At 64.0% G+C, this 25,036-nt stretch overlaps 1 protein-coding gene across 40 annotated transcripts in view; it reads right to left on the bottom strand.

Annotated features, from left to right (window-relative positions):
• The window catches only part of SCRIB (scribble planar cell polarity protein), a 133,547-nt gene extending 122,294 nt beyond the window's left edge, over positions 1-11,253 (bottom strand). For 19 of the 40 annotated variants that reach the window (XM_065054840.1, XM_065054837.1, XM_065054848.1 and 16 more), the window contains exon 1: positions 1,121-1,309. In XM_065054840.1, the coding sequence (XP_064910912.1) occupies positions 1,121-1,294 (174 nt within the window). In that variant the 5' untranslated portion in view covers positions 1,295-1,309. Of the gene's footprint in view, positions 1-1,120; positions 1,316-1,437; positions 1,581-10,865 lie in introns of those variants that run through there. The other 21 variants (XM_065054828.1, XM_065054816.1, XM_065054831.1 and 18 more) reach the window with 8 other exon arrangements.
• Positions 11,254-25,036: the final 13,783 nt, after the last annotated feature.

The raw sequence follows: 25,036 nt of genomic DNA, 5'->3' as shown, positions 1-25,036 counted from the left end.
CCGGGGCAGGGCAGCAGCACCCCACACCCGAACACAAGCAGTGCCCATGGCCATGCGCCCGGAGCCCGGAGCCCGGGTGACGGACCCTGGCAGGCACCGGCTGCCGCGACACAGCCCTCCTAACGCAGACCGGCCGGATTTCCGACTATTTAACCCCACTATCAGGCCCTGAGGAATGCACTGCAGATATATAAAAGTACTTGAGCGTCAGGAACACATTCCAGCTAAGACAAAGCGAGTTGTCTCCAAGCCAGAGGCTCGGCAGCTGCTCCTTCCCAGGCAGTTAAGCCGGGACTGAGGAATGCCGACCCTCTGGGCCGGACGGGGCAGCAGGACGGCACGGGGGGCAGACGGAATCTCTGCTCCAAACGAACCACAACCCAGTTCGGGGCCACCGAAAGGAAATCCCCGAGCCAGAATTAGATCACGACGGACACCCCGCTCGGCAAAGAGCTGCGGGGAGTTGCAGCGACTGCAGTGCACGGCGCCGGGCTGCAGCCCGAGCACAACGCAGCGCCGACCCCGCGCAAGCAGAAACCAGAGCACAGGCGGCCTCACCCGTCCTGCGCGGTGACAGTGTCACCGGCCCCTGCGCGGTGACAGCGCCGGCGGCCCCTGCGCGGTGACACACGGTGATGGCGCCGGCGGCCCCTGCGCGGTGACATGGAGCAAACGCGTTAATCTGGAGAGATCTGTTAATACCATTTGACAGGACAGCACCTGGCGCAGCTGAAGGAACGAGCCTAAGAAACCCACGCCGAGCCCCATCCACAGACCTGCCCCTTCTTGCCTGCTGTGCCGCTGACCTCCCCCCGCCCAGCGCCCCGGCAGCAAGGGGACCCGGCCCACCAATCCAGGTCTCTTCCTCTAAACCGCCTTCCGACCAAAGGAAGGTCAGCTGGCAATTACAAAAACATAATTCGCTTATCTGTAACGCCACAAATATCAGCAACAGGGAAAAATGCCAAGAGTTAGACAATAACCTGTCTCTATCGTTTCAGATGGGATTGTATTTTCTTGAGGCAGAAAATCATATCACCCTGTAAGTTTACACAACAGATGCATCTCCAGCACTGAGTGGCACCACAGAACAAACCAACCCCAACAAATGAGCTCTAACCTCGAAACGGGGAAACCGAGAGACGGCGATGAGACGAAGTTCACTAATGGAGCAGAGCGGGGCATTCAGATCGCAGCAGACCGAGCGCCCCGGGCTCACGGGAGCACGGCCGCGCGCCGGAAGAGTCTTTAGGAGGGGTAAAGTGTCCGCGCGTGGAACGGGACAGCAAGACATTCGGACACAAAGACAAACAGCTCCGAACAGGAAGAGTACAAAGAGCAGGAAGGTGCCCGAGCAGCTCTCGGGGAACAGCTCAGCTGTCCACCATTAAATCCCCTGGACCAGAGATGGAAAAGGAGGCAGAAGCTGCAGAGAACCTTGCGACGCGCGAGCTCCATGGGCCGCCACATCCCCGCCGCGCACGGCCGTCCGCCCAGGCGCCGCGCTCCTCCACCGCCGCAGCCAGGTCACGCACCAGGAACACCAGCGGAACACACATAACAGGTCAGAGCAGACCCGAAGAGGTGAACCCAGCCCTGTCTCTACCTCTAACCGTCAGTGACGCGCCACCTAAATCGCTCCTGGCAGGTGTTCAGACAAGAGCCAAGGGGAACGAGCGGAGATCCCGGAGACGCGCGCAGACCGGGCCGCTGCAAGCGCTCCGCAGGGATATCCACCGGGACAGCGCGTTCACGCTGCGCACGAGCGGGGGACCCGAACCAGGGCAGGAGCTGCCGCCGAGGTTCCCGAGGCTCCGAGGCACCGCAGGCGTGGGACACGTTACCGGGCACACCGCACAGACACACCGAGAGATTCACAGTAACCGGGGGAGCCGAGCCCTGCCGAGGAGGCGCCTCCCCCGCGGACCCGCCGGGCTGCACACGGCCAGCGTGAGGGGGCGTCTGGGGAGGCAGCACCGTTTAGGCCGCAGCCGCCTGAACCTGATGAGCTCCGTGCTCCACGGAGCCTCTTTGCCGCCCAGCACGGCTCTGCCCTTCACCGCGAGGCTGATCCGAACGGGCCCAAGCCCTGAGCTCCTCCAGCACCCAGCAGGGCCACCCGCGGCCCCACCGCGACGCCGAGCACACAGCTGGCAGCTCCCAGACAAGGAAATACCAATAGGCAACTCTTATTTGTAGACCTTGAAGCATAAAATCACTTCCGTGCTCTCTTCCCTGTTCCCTTGCTCGTATGTCCAAGCTCCTTTTCCCATAACTGAGCCTGTGCTCAGCTAGCACCACTCCAGCATGAATCCTGAGCCCCCAGGTAAACCCAGGATTTATATGACACACGAAAGGATGAGGGTGAAACAGCCTGCATTCACTTCAGCTTCTGGGCAACAGCTCATCCAGAACACCCGGCTGCTGGAGGAGCAAAACCACGTCCATCTGTACACACTAACTCGGGCGGCTCCCGAGCCCCTGGAGGAACGGAGCGGGACGCCAGCTCCGCGCACAGGTCTCCCAACGATCAGGCAAAACCAGTTTCTTGACTGGATTTGTTAAACAAATGCAGCTCGCAGCTCGGACAGGGCCCGCGATGCAGGGAATTCACATGCAGAAGGCGCCCACCCCGACCCCAGAGCCGCCCGGTCACCCACGGCCGGCCCCGCCGCCGGCTCCCGACTCTCCCGGGGAAGGGCTGGTCGTGTGGGGACACTGAAAGGAGCGGCTTCGCTCCTCCACGGAGCTGAAGAAAACCTGGGATCCTCCTTGCAGGGCCCAGATGCCAGGAAATTAATCGCTGCCCTTAATTAGCTTTGCAAGGCCCCACCTTGTCTTGGGAAAGTGACACTCGGGTTTCACCGCGGGCTGCAGCCCATGGTCCTGGTCCCGGCAGCCGAACCGGAGCCGCTGGAACTCACGCTGCTCCCGCCAGCCCAGAACCGGCCTCGCCAGCCCAGAACCGGCCTCGCCAGCCCAGAACCGGCCTCAACAGCCCAGAACCGGCCTCACCGAGGCACCAACAGCAGCGAGCCGGCACGGGAGTGACGTGCCCCGGCCCCAGCGGCCCCCTGCCCCAGCGGCCCCCTGCCCCGGCCCCAGCCGCCACAGCGGCCCCAGCAGCCCCCTGCCCCGGCCCCAGCGGCCCCTGCCTCTCCCTGCTGCTCTGCCCAGTGTCACAGAATCACAGACTGTCCGTTCCTCAGTTTCCAGCGCCAGCTTCTAACAGCTCCCTGGGTGGTGCGGACAGAGGGTTCTGCAGCGGGGCAAAGTGTTCAGGGGAGCTTTAGTAAGAAAAAGGAAAAAGGCCGGGAAAGGCAGCCCCTCCATCGGACATCGCCGGGCTTGCGCCAGCACCGCTACCAACACTCTTTATTTCCCCCCTCTCCCCGTCTCATCCCTGCCCAGGTGTCCCTCGGCGGGTGGGCGTCCAGCCGCGGTCCCTGTCCCGGCACACAGAGCCGCTCCCTGCCCCACACCGACCTGTTCCCCTGCTCCCCTCCCACGCCGGCCCCGCTCCACCCAGCGTCATTCCGACCTCTCCCTTGGCTTCGCACACCCGAACCAGCACCTGGGATCCCTGCGATCGCTCAGCGCTGGGCTGCGACCGGCCCCGCGCCACCTCTGAGCTCCAGAGCTACAGGAGAAAGTTTACACGAGTTCAGGAAGGAAAAGGACCAGTTCATGGAGGAGAAACTGCCCCCAAACGCGTGTGTGCAGAGTCACCGCGGTGCTCGTGCGGCCCGGCCCAGCGCCGGCCCGGGGTCGCGTTGCTCCGGGCTCGCCGCGCTTGTGCAGCGCTGCCTGCGGCCGCCGCGCTTTCCGCAGCCGGGACGGGTGTCGGCGGAGCCTCGGCGCCCTTCTCGAGCGCTGCAGGGTGAGGGGCAGAGGGGAGGCACGAGCGCCCGAGCGCCGCGGGAACGGCCGCGGACGCTGCGCCTGGAGACGGGGACAGGAGCGGGACCCGCGGCCCTGCCGGTTCCAGCCCCGCCAGGTCCCTCCAGCGAGGCCCGCGCCCCCCAAGTGCCCGTGGAGAGCGGACCGAAGGAGGCAGGCGGTTTTTCAGCTCTAACGTAATGACTTGGCAGGCTGTATCCCTGAAACCCGTACCCCAGCCGCAGGACCGGCTCTCGATCTGCTGCTGCGCGACGCAGTCCCGCAGAAATCGCTCTGTGCAAGACGTTCCCTGCTTGGGAACCAGACACCCTCGCGAGGAGCACACGAACTCCCCAAATGGAATTTATCCTTTCCCATTAAATCGAGCCGCGTCGCCCTGGCAGCAAATCCCTGCAACAAGGCAGCAGGTGCTCCCAACACAGATCTAATCTATCACTTCAAACAACCAGAGCAGAGCCACCGTAACGAGAAATCTGGATGCAAAACAGGCAAGAGTCCACGTGTGACAAACAGAAAGGCCGCGGGGCAGACGGGAGAGCGCTCGGCGCTGCGGGACGGAGGGACGCGGCCCCGCCACGGCCCGGAGGGCGGGCTGGGGGTGGCGCCCAGCGCGGGCAGCGCATCAGAGCAGGAGCAGAGCGCAGGGGACGCACAGGTTCTGGTGCAGAGGAAACGGTGCCGCAGACAGAGCGAGAGGGCGCCGGAGTTCCTGGGCTCCGGAGCCAGCGGAACCAAGGCAAACAAAAGCAGCTCAGGCGGGGGGGCCTGGCAGTGGGTGCGGGGTAAGAAAACCCACGGCGGCCTGACACGTTTGAACGTTTTCGAAGGCAGTTGCTCGCTACCTGTGAAACAAGACGACCTCTCCAAAAGCCACCTCCACGTGGAAGCCTTCCCAAAGAGTCCTGCTTGGGCCCTTAGAACACGCTTGCTCTGGGCAAACTTGCTCCCAAGCCTGCGGACCGTCTCAGTTCACGTCTGCTCACTGATCTCCGCTCGCGCTCCCTCCTGTACCCCCACGGGCACATCTCGGGGTCCGGCTCCTCCTCCCAGCAGCGGGGCAAACAGCCCCGCTCGGCGAAACACCCACTCTGGGGGTTCACACGCACCCTCCTGCCGTCCCTCGCACAACCGGCGCGTTCACACGCACCCTCCTGCCGTCCCTCGCACAACAGGCGCGTTCACACGCACCCTCCTGCCGTCCCTCGCACAACCGGCGCGTTCACACGCACCCTCCTGCCGTCCCTCGCACAACCGGCGCGTTCACACGCATCCTCCTGCCGTCCCTCGCACAACCGGCGCGTTCACACGCATCCTCCTGCCGTCCCTCGCACAACCGGCGCGTTCACACGCATCCTCCTGCCGTCCCTCGCACAACCGGCGCGTTCACACGCATCCTCCTGCCGTCCCTCGCACAACCGGCGCGTTCACACGCATCCTCCTGCCGTCCCTCGCACAACAGGCGCGTTCACACGCATCCTCCTGCCGTCCCTCGCACAACCGGCGCGTTCACACGCACCCTCCTGCCGTCCCTCGCACAACCGGCGCGTTCACACGCACCCTCCTGCCGTCCCTCGCACAACCGGCGCGTTCACACGCATCCTCCTGCCGTCCCTCACACAACCGGCGCGTTCACACGCATCCTCCTGCCGTCCCTCACACAACCGGCGCGTTCACACGCATCCTCCTGCCGTCCCTCGCACAACCGGCGCGTTCACACGCATCCTCCTGCCGTCCCTCGCACAACCGGCGCGTTCACACGCATCCTCCTGCCGTCCCTCGCACAACAGGCGCGTTCACACGCATCCTCCTGCCGTCCCTCGCACAACAGGCGCGTTCACACGCATCCTCCTGCCGTCCCTCGCACAACCGGCGCGTTCACACGCACCCTCCTGCCGTCCCTCGCACAACCGGCGCGTTCACACGCACCCTCCTGCTGTCCCTCGCACAACCGGCGCGTTCACACGCATCCTCCTGCCGTCCCTCGCACAACAGGCGCGTTCACACGCATCCTCCTGCCGTCCCTCGCACAACCGGCGCGTTTGCAGCGGGAAAGGGCCCCTGCCCCGACCCAAACCTCTCCCCCGCCTCCCACAGGTCGTGTTGCTGCCTGGCGGAAGGGCCATTTATTTTCAGTTTCACCCCATATCGACCTTGTGTAACATGCAGTTCTTACCCCTGTGTCAGGTACCTGTCCTACCCACATGCCACGAACAGTGACATCCGTTACTAAGGCCCCTCCCGCGCGTGGGACCAGAAGCGCCCTCTGCACCCTCCGGCCGCTCCGTTCGCACGAACCCCAGGTCTAACCCTGCGTCCCGGCTCCACAAACCGCACGTCTCCTCAGGGACCATCCTGGCACCAGCTGGAGGGACCTGGCGGGGCTGGAACCGGCGGGGCCGCGGGTCCCGCTCCTGTCCCCGTCTCCAGGCACGGCCACCGCGGCCGTTCCCGCGGCGCTCGGGCGCTCGTGCCTGCCCTCTGCCCCTCACCCTGCAGCGCTCGAGAAGGGCGCCGAGCACCGCGTCCCCGGGCCGGCGCTGGGCCGGGCCGCACGAGCACCGCGGTGACTTTGCACACGCGTTTGGGGGCAGTTTCTCCTCCATGAACTGGTCCTTTTCCTTCCTGAACTCGTGTAAACCTTGAACATCCATTATGTCATACGGCACGAAGTTCCACCCTTCAGCTTAGCTACTCTTTGCAAGAGAAATGATTTCATTTATTCTGAACGGAGCCCCTTCTGGTTTCACTCGATGCCCTCATGTCCTCGTGCAGGAAGAAACCCGTGGCCAGTGGCTCCCCGTCCGTGCCGTTTGTGGCACTCCAGACCTCTGTCACCCAACAGGAACGCCACCGTGCTTTCCAGACTGAAGGGATCTCGTAAACGTTTATTTTCCTCGTGCAAAGCTGTTGCGTATTGGGTCTGACCACGCCGTTTTCTGCTCCTCGTTCTCGGCACCTCTCCTGACTTTACTACGTCTCCTTTGAGACCAGATGCTCATCTGTCTCTTCTCGGTTGTTTTGGTGCCAGAAAAGTCTAAAATGTGGGGGAATTCACAGAGCAGAGAGGGAACCCACGACCCAGGACCACGGCAAGAGCGCTGCTGCTGCCGAGCCAAGCACACAGAGAGCTGCGGCGAAAGAGCCGCGTTCAGAAACACCGGCTCCCGCTGCCAACGAGGGGACAGACGCGCAGCACCTGCCCCGCAGCCACGATATCCACCTGACCACGCGCTAAAGGCAGAATCAGCTCGTGTTTATAATCCAGCGAGGCTCTTCAAAGCCGCCGAAGCGCAGGGACGCCTCAGTCCGGACGCGCTCGGTGCGCTCGCAAGGCGGGACTGCGGCGTTCAGGACACGCGGCGGCCGAGCAGCGCGGGCCGGCAGGGTCACCAGGGCCGGCAGGGTCACCGCGGCCGGCAGGGTCACCGCGGCCGAGCAGCGCGGGCCGGCAGGGTCACCAGGGCCGGCAGGATCACCGCGGCCGGCAGGGTCACCAGGGCCGGCAGGGTCACCGCGGCCGGCAGGGTCACCGCGGCCGGCAGGGTCACCGCGGCCGGCAGGGTCACCGCGGCCGAGCAGCACGGGCCGGCAGGATCACCAGGGCCGACAGGATCACCGCGGGCCGGCAGGATCACCACGGCCGAGCAGCGCGGGTCGGCAGGATCACCACGGCCGAGCAGCGCGGGCCGGCAGGATCACCGCGGCCGGCAGGATCACCGCGGGCCGGCAGGATCACCGCGGGCCGGCAGGATCACCGCGGCCACGCCGCCGTCAGCCGCCTCGGCAGGACGGGCCCGCGCTCGCTCATCCCGACCTGCGCACGACACACGTTCTCCGCTAACAGAAACACCCCACCTGACGTCCAACAAGAGCACACGGTGGAGAGATCCGGTAAAGCGCCACGGCAGCTCCTGCACAGCCGGACAGGCAGCGGCCTGGCGCACAGCACCACGGGCGAGCAGGAAAGACAGACGGACGCAAACACGTGAGACAGCGGGAGAGCAGGCGTGTGCGTCTCTATACAAGAGTTTGTTTAGGTAGGAATGCAGGAGTCGCACGGTTTCACAAAACTGAACCAAATTATTTTGGCCTGGATCAAAACCTGGTTTTTGGTTGGCACTGGGTTTCCTTTTCCAGATTTCCCGGCGGGTTTCATAACACGTCAGTAATTACCATAAAGAGCAACTTTAATAAAAAGGCCAGTCTGTATTTACCGGCTCCCCTGCTCCTCTCTCTGGCACGGGAACACGTAACCACTGGAAAGCGGCACCGTTTCCACAGGGGACACGAGGTGAAGCCTCCTCCGGAACAGCCCACGGCCCGGGAACGCCCGGCGCTCCTCCCTGCCCAGGGGCGGCCGCACAGCCCAGACCCGGCACCGCACCAACGCCCCCCGGTTCCTGCCGGGCGGCACCAGAGCTCGGCCCGCGCCCGGAGCCAAACCCGCCGGGAGCCGCGGATCTCCCATCGGATCCACGGGAACCGCGGATCTCCCACTGGATCCACCTCCCATCGGATCCACGGGAACCGCGGATCTCCCACTGGATCCACCTCCCATCGGATCCACGGGAACCGCGGATCTCCCATCGGATCCACGGGAACCGCGGATCTCCCACTGGATCCACCTCCCATCGGATCCACGGGAACCGCGGATCTCCCACTGGATCCACCTCCCATCGGATCCACGGGAACCGCGGATCTCCCACTGGATCCACCTCCCATCGGATCCACAGGAACCGCGGATCTCCCACTGGATCCACCTCCCATCGGATCCACGGGAACCGCGGATCTCCCACTGGATCCACCTCCCATCGGATCCACAGGAACCGCGGATCTCCCACTGGATCCACCTCCCATCGGATCCACAGGAACCGCGGATCTCCCACTGGATCCACCTCCCATCGGAACCGCGGATCTCCCACTGGATCCACCTCCCATCGGATCAACGGGAACCGCGGATCTCCCACTGGATCCACAGGAACTGCGGATCTCCCACTGGATCCACCTCCCATCGGATCCACGGGAACCGCGGATCTCCCACTGGATCCACCTCCCATCGGATCCACGGGAACCGCGGATCTCCCACTGGATCCACCTCCCATCGGATCCATGGGAACCGCGGATCTCCCACTGGATCCACCTCCCACCAGATCCACGGATCCATGGGAACCGTGGATCTCCTGTCCCCTGGCCCAGAGGAACCGCAGATCTCCCATCAGATCCATGAGGGAACTGCAGATCACCCATCGGATACATGGGATCCGCAGCTCTCCCACGGGATCCACGGGAACGGCGGGTCTCCGGTCCCCTGGCCCCGAGGAACGGCGCCCGCGCGGCGTGGGCAGCACGGAGGGTTTATCACCAGCGTTACCTGCGCAGACGGATTCCGCAACTCAGTGGAATTGTGAAAGCGGCTGCAAGCGCCGGCTGAAGTCCCGGGTGACAAGGACAAAGCACCTCAATTGCTCTCAATAAACTTACCTGATACCTTGTGTGGTTTAGCGGTTAAAGCAGAGTTATTAAACTGACGCTGAGCTTTGCTGAGCCCCTCAGGACACCGGAGCTGCCGCCCCCGCCCGCCCACCCGGGGCTCGAACGGCAACGAGTGCCAGGCACATCTGACCGGCACATCTGACCGGCACCCCCTGACCGGCACCCCCTGACCATGCACCCCTGACCGGCACCCCCTGACCATGCACCCCCTGACCATGCACCCCCTGACCGGCACCCCCTGACCATGCACCCCTGACCGGCACCCCCTGACCATGCACCCCTGACCGGGCACCCCCTGACCGGCACCCCCTGACTGGCACCCCTGACCGGCACCCCTGACCATGCACCCCTGACCGGCACCCCCTGACCATGTACCCCTGACCATGCACCCCTGACCGGCACCCCCTGACCGGCACCCCCTGACCATGTACCCCTGACCATGCACTCCTGACCGGCACCCGTGACCATGCACCCCTGACCATGTACCCCCTGGCCGGCACCCCCTGACCATGCACCCCTGACTGGCACCCCCTGACCATGCACCCCTGACTGGCACCCCCTGACCATGCACCCCTGACCGGCACCCCCTGACCATGCACCCCTGACCGGGCACCCCCTGACCATGCACCCCTGACCATGCACCCCTGACCATGTATGCCTGACGATGCACCCCCTGACCATGCACCCCCTGACCATGCACCCCCTGAACGGGCACCCCCTGAACGGGCACCCCCTGAACGGGCACCCCTGACCATGCACCCCTGACTGGCACCCCTGACGGGGCACCCCGACCATGTACCCCTGACCGGCACCCCCTGACCGGCACCCCCTGACCGGGCACCCCTGACCGGGCACCCCTGACCATGCACCCCTGACCATGCACCCCTGAGCGGGCACCCCTGACCATGCACCCCTGACCATGCACCCCTGACCATGCACCCCTGACCATGCACCCCTGACCATGTACCCCCTGACCATGCACCCCTGACCATGCACCCCTGACCATGCACCCCTGACCATGTACCCCCTGACCATGTACCCCTGACCATGTACCCCTGACCATGCACCCCCTGACCATGCACCCCTGAGCGGCACTCCTGACCGCCCGGGGCTCGAACGGCAACGAGCCAGCCCAGCACCCCCTGACCGGGCACCCCTGACCGGGCACCCCTGACCGGGCACCCCCGACCGGGCACCCCCGCCGCCCGGCCCACCACCCGCCGCGCCCGCGGAACCTGCCGGGGATCCCGCTCGGCCCCGCGGGTTCCGGCCGCCCCTGTGCTCCGCGGCCGGCGCTCGGGCAGCCCGGGGCGGGCCGGGGGCGCGGCGGAGGCCGCTCCGGAGCGGGTCGGGAAGGCCGGGGCAGCGCCCGCAGCTCCGCTCCCGCGGCGGCCCGGGCAGCGCGGCGGGGCGGGGCGGCTCCCCAGGCCCCGGCAGGCCGGGCCCGCGGCGGCCCGAGGCCGCGGCCTCACCTTGGGCAGCTCCCGGAGCTGGTTGGCGTCCAGCAGCAGCTCCTCCAGGGAGCGGCTGTAGCGGTAGATCTCCTCGGGCACGGCCTGCAGCGAGCAGTGCCGCCGGTCCAGCGCCTCCACGTGCCGGTTGCAGCGCCAGAGCGGCGGCATGCACCGCAGCATCGCGCCGGCCCGGCCCCGCGGCGGCTCCGGGGGCAGCGCCGGGCGCCGCCGCGCCGGGAGCGCGCTGCCCGGGGGAGGGCCCGATGCGCGGGGGGCGGGCGCTGCCGCAGCGCCGGGCCGAGCGGCGGCCCCGGTTCCGCCGATCCGGCTGCGCCCCGGCCCCGCCGCCCCTCGGGCCTGCCCGCCGCGCCGGGCCCGCCGCGCCCGCTCGGTCCTGGGGCCGCGCCGCCCCCCGCGAGCGTCCCTGGGAAACCGAGGCCGCTCCCGCCCTGCCCCGCGCCGCCCCGCCCCGCCCCGCCCCGCCCGGCCGGAGCCGCCCCCGGGAACCGAACCCGGGGCCCGCGGGGCCGCCCGGGAGCCCAACCCGCCCGGCAGCCGAACCCGCCCGGGAGCCGAACCCGCCCGGGAGCCGAACCCGCCCGGCAGCCCAACCCGCCCGGGAGCCGAACCCGCCCGGGAGCCGAACCCGCCCGGCAGCCCAACCCGCCCGGGAGCCGAACCCGCCCGGCAGCCCAACCCGCCCGGGAACCGAACCCGCCCGGGAGCCGAGCCCGCCCGGCAGCCCAACCCGCCCGGGAGCCGAACCCGCCCGGCAGCCCAACCCGCCCGGGAGCCGAACCCGCCCGGGAGCCGAGCCCGCCCGGGAGCCGAATCAACCCGGGAGCCGAATCAACCCGGGAGCCGAACCCGCCCGGGAGCCGAGCCCGCCCGGGAGCCGAATCAACCCGGGAGCCGAATCAACCCGGGAGCCGAACCCGCCCGGGAGCCGAACCCGCCCGGGAGCCGAATCAACCCGGGAGCCGAACCCGCTCGGGAACCGAATCAACCCGGGAGCCGAATCAACCCGGGAACCGAACCCGCCCGGGAGCCGAACCCGCCCGGGAGCCGAATCAACCCGGGAGCCGAACCCGCCCGGGAGCCGAATCAACCCGGGAGCCGAACCCGCCCGGGAGCCGAATCAACCCGGGAGCCGAACCCGCCCGGGAGCCGAACCCGCCCGGGAGCCGAGCCCGCCCGGCAGCCCAACCCGCCCGGGAGCCGAACCTGCCCGAGAGCCGAGCCCGCCCGGGAGCCGAGCCCGCCCGGGAGCCGAACCCGCTCGGGAGCCGAATCCGCCCGGGAGCCGAACCCGCTCGGGAACCGAATCCGCCCGGGAACCGAGCCCACTGGGGACCTGAACCCGGAGCGCGCCGGGCTGCCCGGGAACTGAACCCACCTGGGACCCGAACCCGGGGCCTGCGGGGCTGCCCGGGAACTGAACCTGCCCGGGAGCCGAACCCACTCGGGGACCGAACCCACCCGGGAATCCAATCTGGAGCCTGCGGGGCCGGGGGAGCGGGGCTGCCCGGGAACTGAACCCGCCCGGGAACCCAACCCGGAGCCCAGGCCAGGGGAGCGGGGCTGCCTGGGAACCGAACCCGTTTGGAAACCCAACATGCCATGGAGCCGAAACCGGAGCCCACGGGGCCGGGGCTGCCCGGGACCCGAACCCGCGGTGCTGGCGTCCCCTCCCGTCCCGTCCAGGCCGCGGCACCGCGGCGATCGCCTCCGCCCTGGGAGCTCCTGGTCGGCACCGTGGGAACAACAACCCAAATTCGACCTATACAGCGAGAGCTGCGGTGGTTTTCTACATAATATATATATATATGTACACACACTTGGTTGGCAGCTGCTGAGTATCAACTTCACAACGCCAGACATTGTGAGGAAAATACTTTTTAAAAGCCTGTGCCGTGTGTAAAGTTCCGTGAGGCGCCAGCGCTTCCCCGGTAACACCGGGTCAGGGGAAGGTGTTACATGGGGCGATTAGAGGCGTGAAACAGGTGAAGAGAGCCCGGCAACCCCTGCGCACCCCACGAGCGGAGGACATGGCACGGGGTGTGCGGCAAAACCAGCGACCCCGGCTCATCCCCCACCACAGCCGGCGCGGGGACGTCCGAAATCCCACGGCACGGGGTGTGCGGCAAAACCAGCGACCCCGGCTCATCCCCCACCACAGCCGGCGCGGGGACATCCGAAATCCCACGGCACGGGGTGTGCGGTAAAACCAGCGACCCCGGCTCATCCCCCACCACAGCCGGCGCAGGGACGTCCGAAATCCCACGGCACGGGGTGTGCGGTAAAACCAGCGACCCCGGCTCAGCCCCCACCGCAGCCGCCACGGGGACATCCGAAATCCCACGGCACGGGGTGTGCGGCAAAACCAGCGATCCAGCTCAGCCCCCACCGCAGCCGGCGCGGGGACGTCCGAAATCCACACGAGTTCAGTTTGGGACGCGCTGCCCTGGGCGCTGTTTTCTGCCGAAAGCGTGAAGTCTGGAGCTGTCACCCCGAGGCTGTCACCCCTAGGCTGTCACCCCGAGGCTGTCACCCCGAGGCTGTCCTCAGGACGCCGGGTCCCCTGCTCTCACCTGTGGTGCTTCCAGAGTTCCCTGGTCCCTTTATCACTCTTATTGTCCCTGCCCGGGTGTTTATCACCTCCGGGTCCCCAGCCTGCCACCTGTCACCAGACTCGGCCGCGCTGGGTTTCCTGGTGCACAGGTCCCCCTCACCTCGCACTGACACTGCGATACACGGTTCATTCCTCGCTGAACGCGTCTCCTGTCGCTGCGTCCCGGGCAGCCCCGAACAGCCCCAGCTCCCGTGTCCCCGTCTCCCCGCTGCACAGGGTCAGAACCATCCCGACACCAAACAGGCGTGCAGTGACTAATGAAGGAGCGACGCTAACGAGCGAGGCCCCGGCCCCGGCGCCGGCCCCGGCGAGCGCTGTCCCGGCAGCCGCAGGGCCGTCCAGCTCCTCCGTGGGCAACGGGCACGGCCGCGCAGTTCTGAGCGAGGGACCGATTTAAACATTCGTGTTTATTAACGTTTCATTTGCCTCAGTTTCAGTGTGTTCTGCACTAGATAAATCATGCCATGTCAACCTAGGACTTAACACAAATTACTTCTTTTTCTGGCCAAAAGTACTAAGTTGGTACCATTTGGTGCTGCACCCCATCCAGAACCGGCCAGGAAAAAGACGCGGAACTGTAAGACAGGTGATGAACCAGCTGTCAGGAAACAGGTGAGATTCGAACTGCAGGAACAGCCCTCAGCACTCGTACCGCAGCGCACGAACAACCCTCAGCACTCGTACCGCAACGCAGGAACAGCCCTCAGCGCTCGTACCGCAACACAGGAACAGCCCTCAGCACTCGTACCGCAACGCAGGAACAGCCCTCAGCGCTCGTACCGCAACACAGGAACAACCCTCAGCACTCGTACCGCAACGCAGGAACAACCCTCAGCACTCGTACCACAGCGCAGGAACAACCCTCAGCACTCGTACCACAGCGCAGGAACAGCCCTCAGCACTCGTACCGCAACACAGGAACAACCCTCAGCACTCGTACCGCAGCGCAGGAACAACCCTCAGCACTCGTACCGCAACGCAGGAACAGCCCTCAGCACTCGTACCGCAACACAGGAACAACCCTCAGCATTCGTACCGCAGCGCAGGAACAACCCTCAGCACTCGTACCGCAATGCAGGAACAACCCTCAGCACTCGTACCGCAACACAGGAACAGCCCTCAGCACTCGTACCGCAACACAGGAACAACCCTCAGCACTCGTACCGCAACACAGGAACAACCCTCAGCATTCGTACCGCAGCGCAGGAACAACCCTCAGCACTCGTACCGCAACGCAGGAACAACCCTCAGCACTCGTACCGCAACACAGGAACAACCCTCAGCACTCGTACCGCAGCGCAGGAACAGCCCTCAGCACTCGTACCGCAACGCAGGAACAACCCTCAGCACTCGTACCGCAGCGCAGGAACAACCCTCAGCACTCGTACCGCAGCGCAGGAACAACCCTCAGCGCTCGTACCGCAGCGCAGGAACAACCCCGCTACGTTTCCCAGAAATGGATGGGCAGCACGAGACAGCACCGGCGGTGTCCTGCAGGTGGTTTCATTGACCGGCCTGCCTCCATTGCACAGCGCGAGGTTGTATCAGACAAGGAACAAGAATCTCCGTTATGCACAAGCTCACGTGTTAGACACGATGCAGAAGAAACAGAAACAGTTTGGGCAGAACACAAAGGAGCCCAAAAGGCGCCCGTGAGGGACCCGAGGAGCGCGGACGCGCCCGGTGAACGCGGCACGCGGGCAAGCGACCGAGCGGACGGGACTCGAGGCGCCCGAGACGCAGGTTCCGGGCACACCAGGAAACGGGAGCTGAGACCTTACGGAAGGAGATTCTACAAGCGTGATTCACCTGCTGAAACCCTTTAACAGCAAGGAATCAGTCTGTGAAAGTGCTCTGAAAGGCTAAGAACGAGAGCCGCCCGAGCTAAATGAAGACGCTAACACGGGAGCAGGGGTGAAACGGGTTGCGAGCGTCAGGTTTGCACCTTCAGCAAGCTGGGAAAAGTCTGTCTGTAAATCTCAGCGTTTGAGATCAGAACTCTGCACGTGTTCCCCGTGCCAGCTGCATTTGGTGCTGTTCTCCGGGGCTCTGGAAGCGGGAGGGACGCGGTTTTGCTCAAGGGTTCGAAGCTCCGAGGCAGAAGGAAGTTGTGTCCCCGAGCAGCGGGGCGGCCCATGAGCTCCAAGGCACCGACCACGGCGCAGCTTCCAAAGCACCCAGAGACGGAGACGCCGCCGACACCGGCTGGTTCCCAACAGATCGGGGGCTGCTGCGCTCTCCTCCAGAAGCCTCTCTACCTGTTCAAAAGGAGGAAACTATTTTCTGTTCAAGCTTCTCTGCTCTGCCGCTCCTGTGGGCTGAGCTGCCATCAGGGCTTTGACCCCCACCGCAGGAAGGATCTGACACCAAATCAGTGCTGAACCACGCTGACTTGCAAACCAAGCCGAAGATAAGATTGTCAAAGCTTGCTGGAAGCGTCCCGCGACAGCGCGGCTCCCGGCTCGCTGCGGCGGCTGTAACACGATGGGTGTTCTGCGGCCGGACCCGTGGCACGAACGCGCGGCTGCTGCGGAGCGGGCGCTGGGCGCACCCTGCGGCGCAAACACGGTGTGTTTTCTGTTCTCACTGCAAACCAGCACGTCCCTCCCACGGAGCTGCACCAGCGACGGGGTCACGGGGGAGCTTGGACCCAGCATGTCCTGAGCACAGCCCAGCAGCCCTTTGTGCTGCACCGGTCAGCTGGTTCAGCCTCAGAACCCTCCAGAATGTCGCCAGATCCATCATCCACGCAGGCACCTCCATCAGCTTCAGCGGGACGTTCACTGAGCCAGGCCCACGGGGGAAAAGTCTGTTCTAGAAGCCCCAGGAGCTGCGGGTTCCTGAGGGGCTGAGGCGGTCAGGGCCGGGGCAGCAGAGCTGTGTACAAAGGACCCTTTGATGGCTGCTCTGGAGGATCCAGTGGAACCTGCGCCCCGGGAGGGGTGAGAAATTCAGCCCGGTGCTGCACGGTGCCCAGAATGAGGATGGAGGTGGTGGGGTGTGAATCGACGTGGTCCGTCATTTAGGAACCCCCACCTGTGCGCCGGTGGCACCTGAGGCAGGTTCAGCCGCACTCGCCCTGTTCTCCTGTCTGTCCAGGAACCGGCACCGGCTGCGGCCCCGGGCACACGGGCCCATTGTCCGGAGCGGCGGAGCTGTCCGTGAGTCCACCTGCTCTGTTCTGGACAGCAAGGACGGGGCGGCGAGAGAAAGGGGAAACCTGGGGTGGTGCAGTCCCAGCTGTGCAAAACCAAGCACTGCCGGGCGGTCCCACGGACGGTGGAGGAAGGACGGCCAGGGGAAAGCAGCCGGGTCCAAGGGAAGAGCAAAACCACGGCTTCCCGGCTCGAGTTTGCTGCACCAGCCCCTGGGAATTACAGGTTCAGCGTACGAGGAACGTGGCTACCCCAGGAAAATACTGGAACAGGTTCCCAGAGAGGTGGTGGCTGAACCGTCCCTGATACATCCCAGGCCAGGCTGGACGGGGCTCTGAGCACCCGGAGCTGGGAAATGTCCCTGCTCATGGCAGGGGGGGCACTGGGGGGGTGTGAGGTCCCTCCAACCCAAACCACCCGTGATATGTGAACATGCACACGCGAGATCTGCCACGTGAGATCTGCCACGTGAGATCTGCCGCGCGAGATCTGCCGCGCGAGATCTGCCACGGGAGATCTGCCGCGCGAGATCTGCCGCGCGAGATCTGCCACGCGAGATCTGCCACGCGAGATCTGCCACGCGAGATCTGCCGCGCGAGATCTGCCGCGCGAGATCTGCCGCGCGAGATCTGCCACGCGAGATCTGCCACGCGAGATCTGCCACGCGAGATCTGCCACGCGAGATCTGCCGCCCGCAGCTGCACCGGGTCCCTGCAGGAAGGGAGGGGCAGGAAGGGTCCGCAGCACGAGGTCCGGGGTCAGTGGGCAGAGGGACAGAGCTGAGGCCTCGGATCCGCGTGCGAGATCCAGGAGAGACCGTCGGGAGAGACCAACGCGGCTTCGGGAGGAGCTCCAGGGCTGGACAGAGACTGGTCTCCTTAGCTCATACGAAGAAAACAACCAAACACACACCATCCTTGGCGGCCAATTCAGGTTGTTTCAACTACCCTTGTGTTTATCTGAAGGAGCAGTCTCAGAAGCACAAACTCTAACCCACCCGCCTGCACCGAGCTGTCGAGCCCTCTCCTCTCTCGCTAGCAGGACGGGGCCCTGGCGCCCGCGTTACTGACGCAGGGTCCATCATTGCGGCCGCCTCGCCGGCAGCTCCGCAGCCGTAAAACTGGAGACCCGCGGCCAGCACGTAGAGAGAAGTGCTGACAAAGGAGGACTCTGCCTTGCTCATTCCGAAAGCTGAACCACTTACCCGGAACGAGGATGACGGGGGCAGATTGTGCACATGCCAGTGAGATACTGAAATCCTTCTTGTGTAGGTTTTGTTTCAGACCGCTCCTTCCCACGTTATCTGATGTGCTCCTGCTCACCAGCTGTGCGGAACACGCCGTCACCCGCTGGTGCGGTCCTGCTCACCGGCTGTGTGGGAACACGCCGTCACCCACCGGCTGTGCGGGAACACGCTGTCACCCACTGGTGCGGTCCTGCTCACCGGCTGTGCGGGAACACGCCGTCACCCACCGGCTGTGCGGGAACACGCTGTCACCCACTGGTGCGGTCCTGCTCACCGGCTGTGCGGGAACACACTGTCACCCACCGGCTGTGCGGGAACACACCATCACCCGTGGGATTTACAGATGTTCACCTGACACAAGTCAACAGCAGGACCGGCACGAGGAGCAGCGCTGAGGTCCCGGGCCAGGGAAAGCACCGGTGCTGTGCGGCTCTGTAACGAGGTGTATAGACGCAGGATTTGAGCTGGGGATTATTATCCCTTTTGTGCAAACATTCCAATCCCAGGGGCTTGGGAAACAGCGTTTCAAAGCTGGGGCAGGTGGGGTGGGGAGAAACAGGCGCGACAGATACAGGAACGGACCGGGACCTGTGTAATTCAGACTGAAGTCTCCTGGAACTGTGGACTCCCCGGCTGAGTTCCGGAACCAGGGACTCCCCGGCTGAGCTCCGGAACCAGGGACTCCCCGGCTGAGCTCCCGGAACCAGGGACTCCCCGGCTGAGTTCCGGAACCAGGGACTCCCCGGCTGAGCTCCCTCGAGCAGCCGTGTCCCTGGTAGGACGCTGTTCCTGGGGAGCAGGAGAGGTCTGGGCAGGGCACGCGGGGGCACAGCCCGCTGGCTCTTCTCCCCGTTCTGCCGAAACCCAACAATCGACCCTGCATGGCCGGTACCGACCCTGTGGTACCGATCCTGTGGTACCGACCCTGTGGTACCGATCCTGCGCGGCCGGTACTGATCCTGCAGTACCAACCCTGTGCGGCCGGTACTGACCCTGCATGGCTGGTACCAATCCTGCACGACCGATCCTGCGCGGCTGGTACTGACCCTGCGGTACTGATCCTGCACGCCTGGTACCGATCCTGCGGTACCAATCCTGCGCGGCTGGTACTGACCCTGCGGTACTGATCCTGCACGGCTGGTACCAATCCTGCGGTACCAATCCTGCGCGGCTGGTACTGACCCTGCACGGCTGGTACTGACCCTGCGGTACCAATTCTGTGCGGCCTGTACCGATCCTGCGCAGCCGGCACTGATCCTGTGGTACCGATCCTGCGCAGCCGGTACTGATCCTGCGGTACCGATCCTGCGCAGCCGGTACTGATCCTGCGGTACCGATCCTGCGGTACCGATCCTGCGCAGCCGGTACTGATCCTGCGGTACCGATCCTGCGCAGCCGGTACTGATCCTGCGGTACCGATCCTGCGGTACCGATCCTGCGCAGCCGGCACTGATCCTGCGGTACCGATCCTGCGCAGCCGGTACTCATCCTGCATGGCTGGTACCGGGCAGTTGCTGCGCAGAGGTTTTCCCACCCCCCTAGAGCCGCATCCCCTGTAAACTGGTGCCTTTGGGCTGCAGGGACAGCCCAGAGTCTCCCGGGGGCTGTGGGTTCCGCCGCCTCCCCCCAGGGAACCCATGACCAGTAAAGGCGCCAGAGCAGCGCGCTGGTTGCGGCTTCCACAGCGCCGCTGAGGAACCACAAAGGCTGAACTGGTTACCGGTTGGGCCCGGCCCGAGAGCTCCAGCTCCATCCTCACCCCGGACATTTCTGGGACGTTTTCAGCAGAACGCGGCGCCTCCTCTGGCACTTCCAACAGACGGAGCAACTCGATAGCTTGTGCAGCTGCTGCCGTAAACAAGGCAGCGAAGCGCCGCAGCCGCCGGGCTGCGCGCGGTGAGTCCGGGACCGGGACGTCACACGCCGTGCTCAGGGACACGCGGCCCCTGCGGCCCCAGGGCTGTGCCGTGGTCACCGTCCCGCGCCGGCCGCGCCCGAACACACAGACCACAACCGCAGCACAGCGAACCGGGGGGCTCGGCCCGTGAGCTCCACGCGACTCCTGCAGAGCCGGGCCTGAATGTCCACGAGTCAGCACCAGCTCCATGCTGACTCAGGGCTGCAGCCCAGGGAAGCCCGTTGGCGCGGACGCGCGGGAGGAGTTTCCCACGTGCTGCGGCTGCTCCTGAATTGCCCCCGTTTTTCAAACGATTCACCCACAGGCCAACGCTGTCGCAGCATCGGTTGAGAAAGCGCCACCCGATAACGAGCTGAAACCTGCTCCTCTGCCAAGAGGAAAAGCCTGACGGTGAAGTCACTTGAAGACACCGCGTTGTCTCCCCACCAGAAAACTCTTCGGGCTACAACCATTTGAGGAGCATCAGGAAAGACGGACGCTGGACCAACAGGCTCTATGGGGGATCCCTCCTGGTGCTCCCACCGGACCCGCACTGCACCCGGAGACATGGACAGCTGCTGCTCCTCCTGCGCACGGGAACAGCGCGACTCGGACAGGACACCTGGGAGAACACGGGGTGAAAAGGGAGCTGGTGATGGCGCAGACACCCCTGAGGCATCGGCACGAGGGAACGGGCAGGAATGGTGAGAGGACACCGGTGAACCCAGGGCAGGGGCCAACACACCCGGTTCCTGGGGAGCGACCGGCTCACCGGCCCCTGGCAGATCCTCCAAAGGTGCCCAGGGGGCAGCTTTGTGCTCCTTAGGTCCCCGTGTCACCCTCCAGTCACCGAGAGGCCAACTGCACAATGGAGAACCCGTCAGAACGTGTCCCAGGATGGAGAACCCCTCCATAGAGGAACACCGCGTCCTCCGTGGATGGAGAACCCCTCCACAGAGGAACACCGCGTCCTCCGGGGATGGAGAACCCCTCCATAGAGGAACACCGCGTCCTCCGTGGATGGAGAACCCCTCCACAGAGGAACACCGCGTCCTCCGGGGATGGAGAACCCCTCCACAGAGGAACACCGCGTCCTCCGTGGATGGAGAACCCCTCCATAGAGGAACACCGCGTCCTCCGTGGATGGAGAACCCCTCCACAGAGGAAAACCATGTCCTCCGTGGATGGAGAACCCCTCCACAGAGGAACACCGCGTCCTCCGTGGATGGAGAACCCCTCCATAGAGGAACACCATGTCCTCCGTGGATGGAGAACCCCTCCACAGAGGAACACCGCGTCCTCCGTGGATGGAGAACCCCTCCACAGAGGAACACCATGTCCTCCGTGGATGGAGAACCCCTCCACAGAGGAACACCGCGTCCTCCGTGGATGGAGAACCCCTCCATAGAGGAACACCATGTCCTCCGTGGATGGAGAACCCCTCCATAGAGGAACACCATGTCCTCCGTGGATGGAGAACCCCTCCATAGAGGAACACCATGTCCTCCGTGGATGGAGAACCCCTCCATAGAGGAACACCATGTCCTCCGTGGATGGAGAACCCCTCCATAGAGGAACACCATGTCCTCCGAGGATGGAGAACCCCTCCATAGAGGAACACCATGTCCTCCGTGGATGGAGAACCCCTCCACAGAGGAACACCATGTCCTCCGTGGATGGAGAACCCCTCCATAGAGGAACACCGCGTCCTCCACGGATGGAGAACCCCTCCATAGAGGAACACCGCGTCCTCCGTGGATGGAGAACCCCTCCACAGAGGAACACCGCGTCCTCCGTGGATGGAGAACCCCTCCACAGAGGAACACCGTGTCCTCCGTGGATGGAGAACCCCTCCATAGAGGAACACCGCGTCCTCCACAGATGGAGAACCCCTCCACAGAGGAACACCATGTCCTCCGTGGATGGAGAACCCCTCCGTAGAGGAACACCATGTCCTCCACGGATGGAGAACCCCTCCATAGAGGAACACCATGTCCTCCGTGGATGGAGAACCCCTCCACAGAGGAACACCGCGTCCTCCGTGGATGGAGAACCCCTCCATAGAGGAACACCACGTCCTCCACGGATGGAGAACCCCTCCATAGAGGAACACCGTGTCCTCCGTGGATGGAGAACCCCTCACTGCGTCCTCCACCACTGATCAGCCCCCAATCACCCCCATGCCCTCCTCATCCTCCGAGCTCCAGCTTTCCGAGTCAGAGCCCCCACTGCCGAATAAACCAGTTTAAACACAAACCAAAGCAGACAATAAAGACTTAAGCCAAGCTTAATGTGCTACTGCCCTGCCAGGCTAGCCCGCTAAATCCATATTTCTATACCTGCTTCAACATCCTAAATCATTAGGTATGTGTACGTTTGGCCTCAACCAGATTTCTATAAAGACCCAACATACCTGGGGCTTGGACTGGATGACCGTCAGAGGTCCCTTCCAACCCCAACTATTCTGTGACCCCACGGAAGAAACACCCTTTCTCTTTTTTGTTTAATATATTTAGGTTGCATTTTGTCAGCTGTCAGTAATCAATTTGTGTTTCGCTCATGCTGTAGCATTTTAATTACGATGTTGTACAGCACCTGACCCCAGTTCATGGAAGCACAGATGGTTTGGGTTGAAGGACCTTCCCAGTTCCCCTGCCACGAGCAGGGACGTCTCAGCAGCTCCGGGTGCTCAGAGCCCCATCCAGCCTGGCCTGGGGTGTCTCAGGGACGGTTCAGCCACCACCTCTCTGGGAACCTGACCCGGCTCTCACCACCGCAGGGGCAGAATTCCCTGTGTCCGCTCCAAACGCAGCCCCTGTGCGTTAGAGCCGGTTCTGACACCAGCAGCCCTCTGGACGCGGCCGCCCGGCAGGTCCTTGTCCATCCCACAGCTCGCCCACCGTATGGGCAGCGTTTGGTCAGGGGCGCTGTGCAGGACCCTGCCAAGTCAAGATCCGTGATCTCTTGTCAGAGTTTGGACTTGCCAAGACACTTAGGAAGTTACTTTTGTAAAATCAAGATGATCGTGCACATGAACTTGCTGATTAACCCCTAAGCTGCCATTCGTCAATCTGTGCTCTCACCCGCCTCAACTTTTGTCCACTTTGCTTTGTCAAACCATCGACGCCACAAAGGAACCTCTCGTGCAGTTTGTGCTCCTAAATCCAGCCAGCGGGACAGAGCGAAGAGCTGGAAACGAAGCCAGACAGAGCAGCTCAGCCAGGGCAGAGGCGTTTGGGCTGGTTTGTAGGAATAATGAAGCTCTGGGAGAATTACAAGCGGGGAATTTTCTCCCGCCTCGCAAACAGGAGCCGGGCAGCCGCGCCCACCGCAAACCAGGACAGCGGTGACAGGGACGTCCCAGCAAGGGACAGCAGTGACAGGGACATCCCAGCACGGGACAGCAGTGACAGGGACGTCCCAGCGCGGGACAGCGATGTCCCAGCACAGGACAGCGGTGACAGGGACGTCCCAGCACGGGACAGCGATGTCCCAGCACGGGACAGCGGTGACAACGACGTCCCAGCGCGGGACAGCGATGTCCCAGCACAGGACAGCGGTGACAGGGACGTCCCAGCGCGGGTCGGGAAGGACCAACGCATCACACAACGTATTCAGCAGGTCCAGTCACCTGCTGCCAGGAGACGGGAGTGAACGGTAACAGGCACAGGGCCGGCAGGGACGGGACGGGAGGAGCGGGGCGACCCCGGGGCTCGGCCGCCCAAACCCCAGCCGAAGAGCTCCATCCCACCTCGGGACGGCTCCCGGAGCCGCTGGGCAGGAGCAGGATGTGGGGACACCTGATGCTGTGATTGTCACCAGCGAGGCCCATGCCACTGAGGGGGAGGCTGGAGGGGACACGGCTGGGACAGCGGATCCCAGCACCAAAGGGACGTCCCATCCCGTCCCATCCTTCTCAGCGTGTGAACTGGGAACGGTGACGGGGGATGCTGCCGGGGCTGTGCTGCGCATCGCTCTCTCCTGCGCTCTGCTATTGATGTTTCTCTCCTCTGCTGTCCTGTCAAACCATCTGCATCTCAACGCACCAGTGTCACCTTTTCCAGTCCTCCTTTGCTGTCCTGTCAAACCGTCTGCATCTCAACGCACAGTGTCACCTTTTCCAGTCCTCCTTTGCTGTCCCGTCAAACCATCTGCATCTCAACGCACCAGTGTCACCTTTTCCAGTTCTCCTTTGCTGTCCTGTCAAACCATCTGCATCTCAACGCACAGTGTCACCTTTTCCAGTTCTCCTTTGCTGTCCTGTCAAACCATCTGCATCTCAACGCACAGTGTCACCTTTTCCAGTTCTCCTTTGCCCCAGCGGGGTGGGCGCGGTGAGCGAGCGGCTGCGTGGCGCTGACCTGCGGCTGGGCTTAAACTGCGACTGATGGGCATAAAGACGGGGAAGAGAGGCTATTTTAGCTAACGGGCAGCATCAGTGCAAAAAGAAGCAGATTAACCATAAACCAACTGCAAACAGAAGTGCCTAACCTCCAGCAGAAGGGTTCCTTCGAGAACAAGACGCACACATTCCATTTGCAGAACGCGTCCGAGCTCAGAAGCAACACGCAGCTGAAGGCTCCGAACTCCTCACCCAAACTCCTCTGAGACCATTTTTCCTTCATTTGAATTTCTAAACTCAAATGATGTTCGTCAGATCTGTGCTGTGTACCAGTCAAATGTAACAAGCAGTACGGTAGCCCCTTACATACTTGAAATATTTAAAATAACTAACATGAGCTAATTCCCTTCCTACTCATTAGCTAGATGGAAAGATTACTGAACGTATTTAAGCTTTGTAAATGTTACTAAAGCTTTGAGTCCTCAACAGAAAACCCCCAAACTTCCCTTTGGCGCGTTCCACGGCGCGTGTTCCCGGCACTGCGCGCAGTCCCAGGGCCACACTGGCCTCACAAGCCGCCTCCGGTGCCGCGGGCCAGCACCGCGCGGGCTGCCAGCCCAGCCGCGCTCGCCGTCCCGATCTCCACACCTCCGGGGAGGGTCAGGAGCGTAGAACGGCGAGGTCCACGCTGCGGTACCGGGACAGGCGTGGTGTGAACACCCCAGGAGGGCCCGGCGGGTCCGTTCTGGGCTCTGACCCACGTTCAGGCTCCCGGGTCCCCGTGCAGGTCCCCAGAGCCCCCACCCACACCCCACCCGGCAATGCCCGAGACACTTCTGAAGAGACTCCCTCCTCCGTTCCAACCATATACAGCCCAGCTGTGAAGAAAACGGCCGTTCCAGCCCTAGGAGGCGCCG

Source organism: Columba livia, chromosome 2 (genome assembly GCF_036013475.1).
Source record: "Columba livia isolate bColLiv1 breed racing homer chromosome 2, bColLiv1.pat.W.v2, whole genome shotgun sequence".
NCBI classification, from domain to species: Eukaryota; Metazoa; Chordata; class Aves; order Columbiformes; family Columbidae; genus Columba; species Columba livia.
Note: the sequence above shows the minus strand (reverse complement) of the source record. Positions and strands in the feature narration are given on the sequence as shown.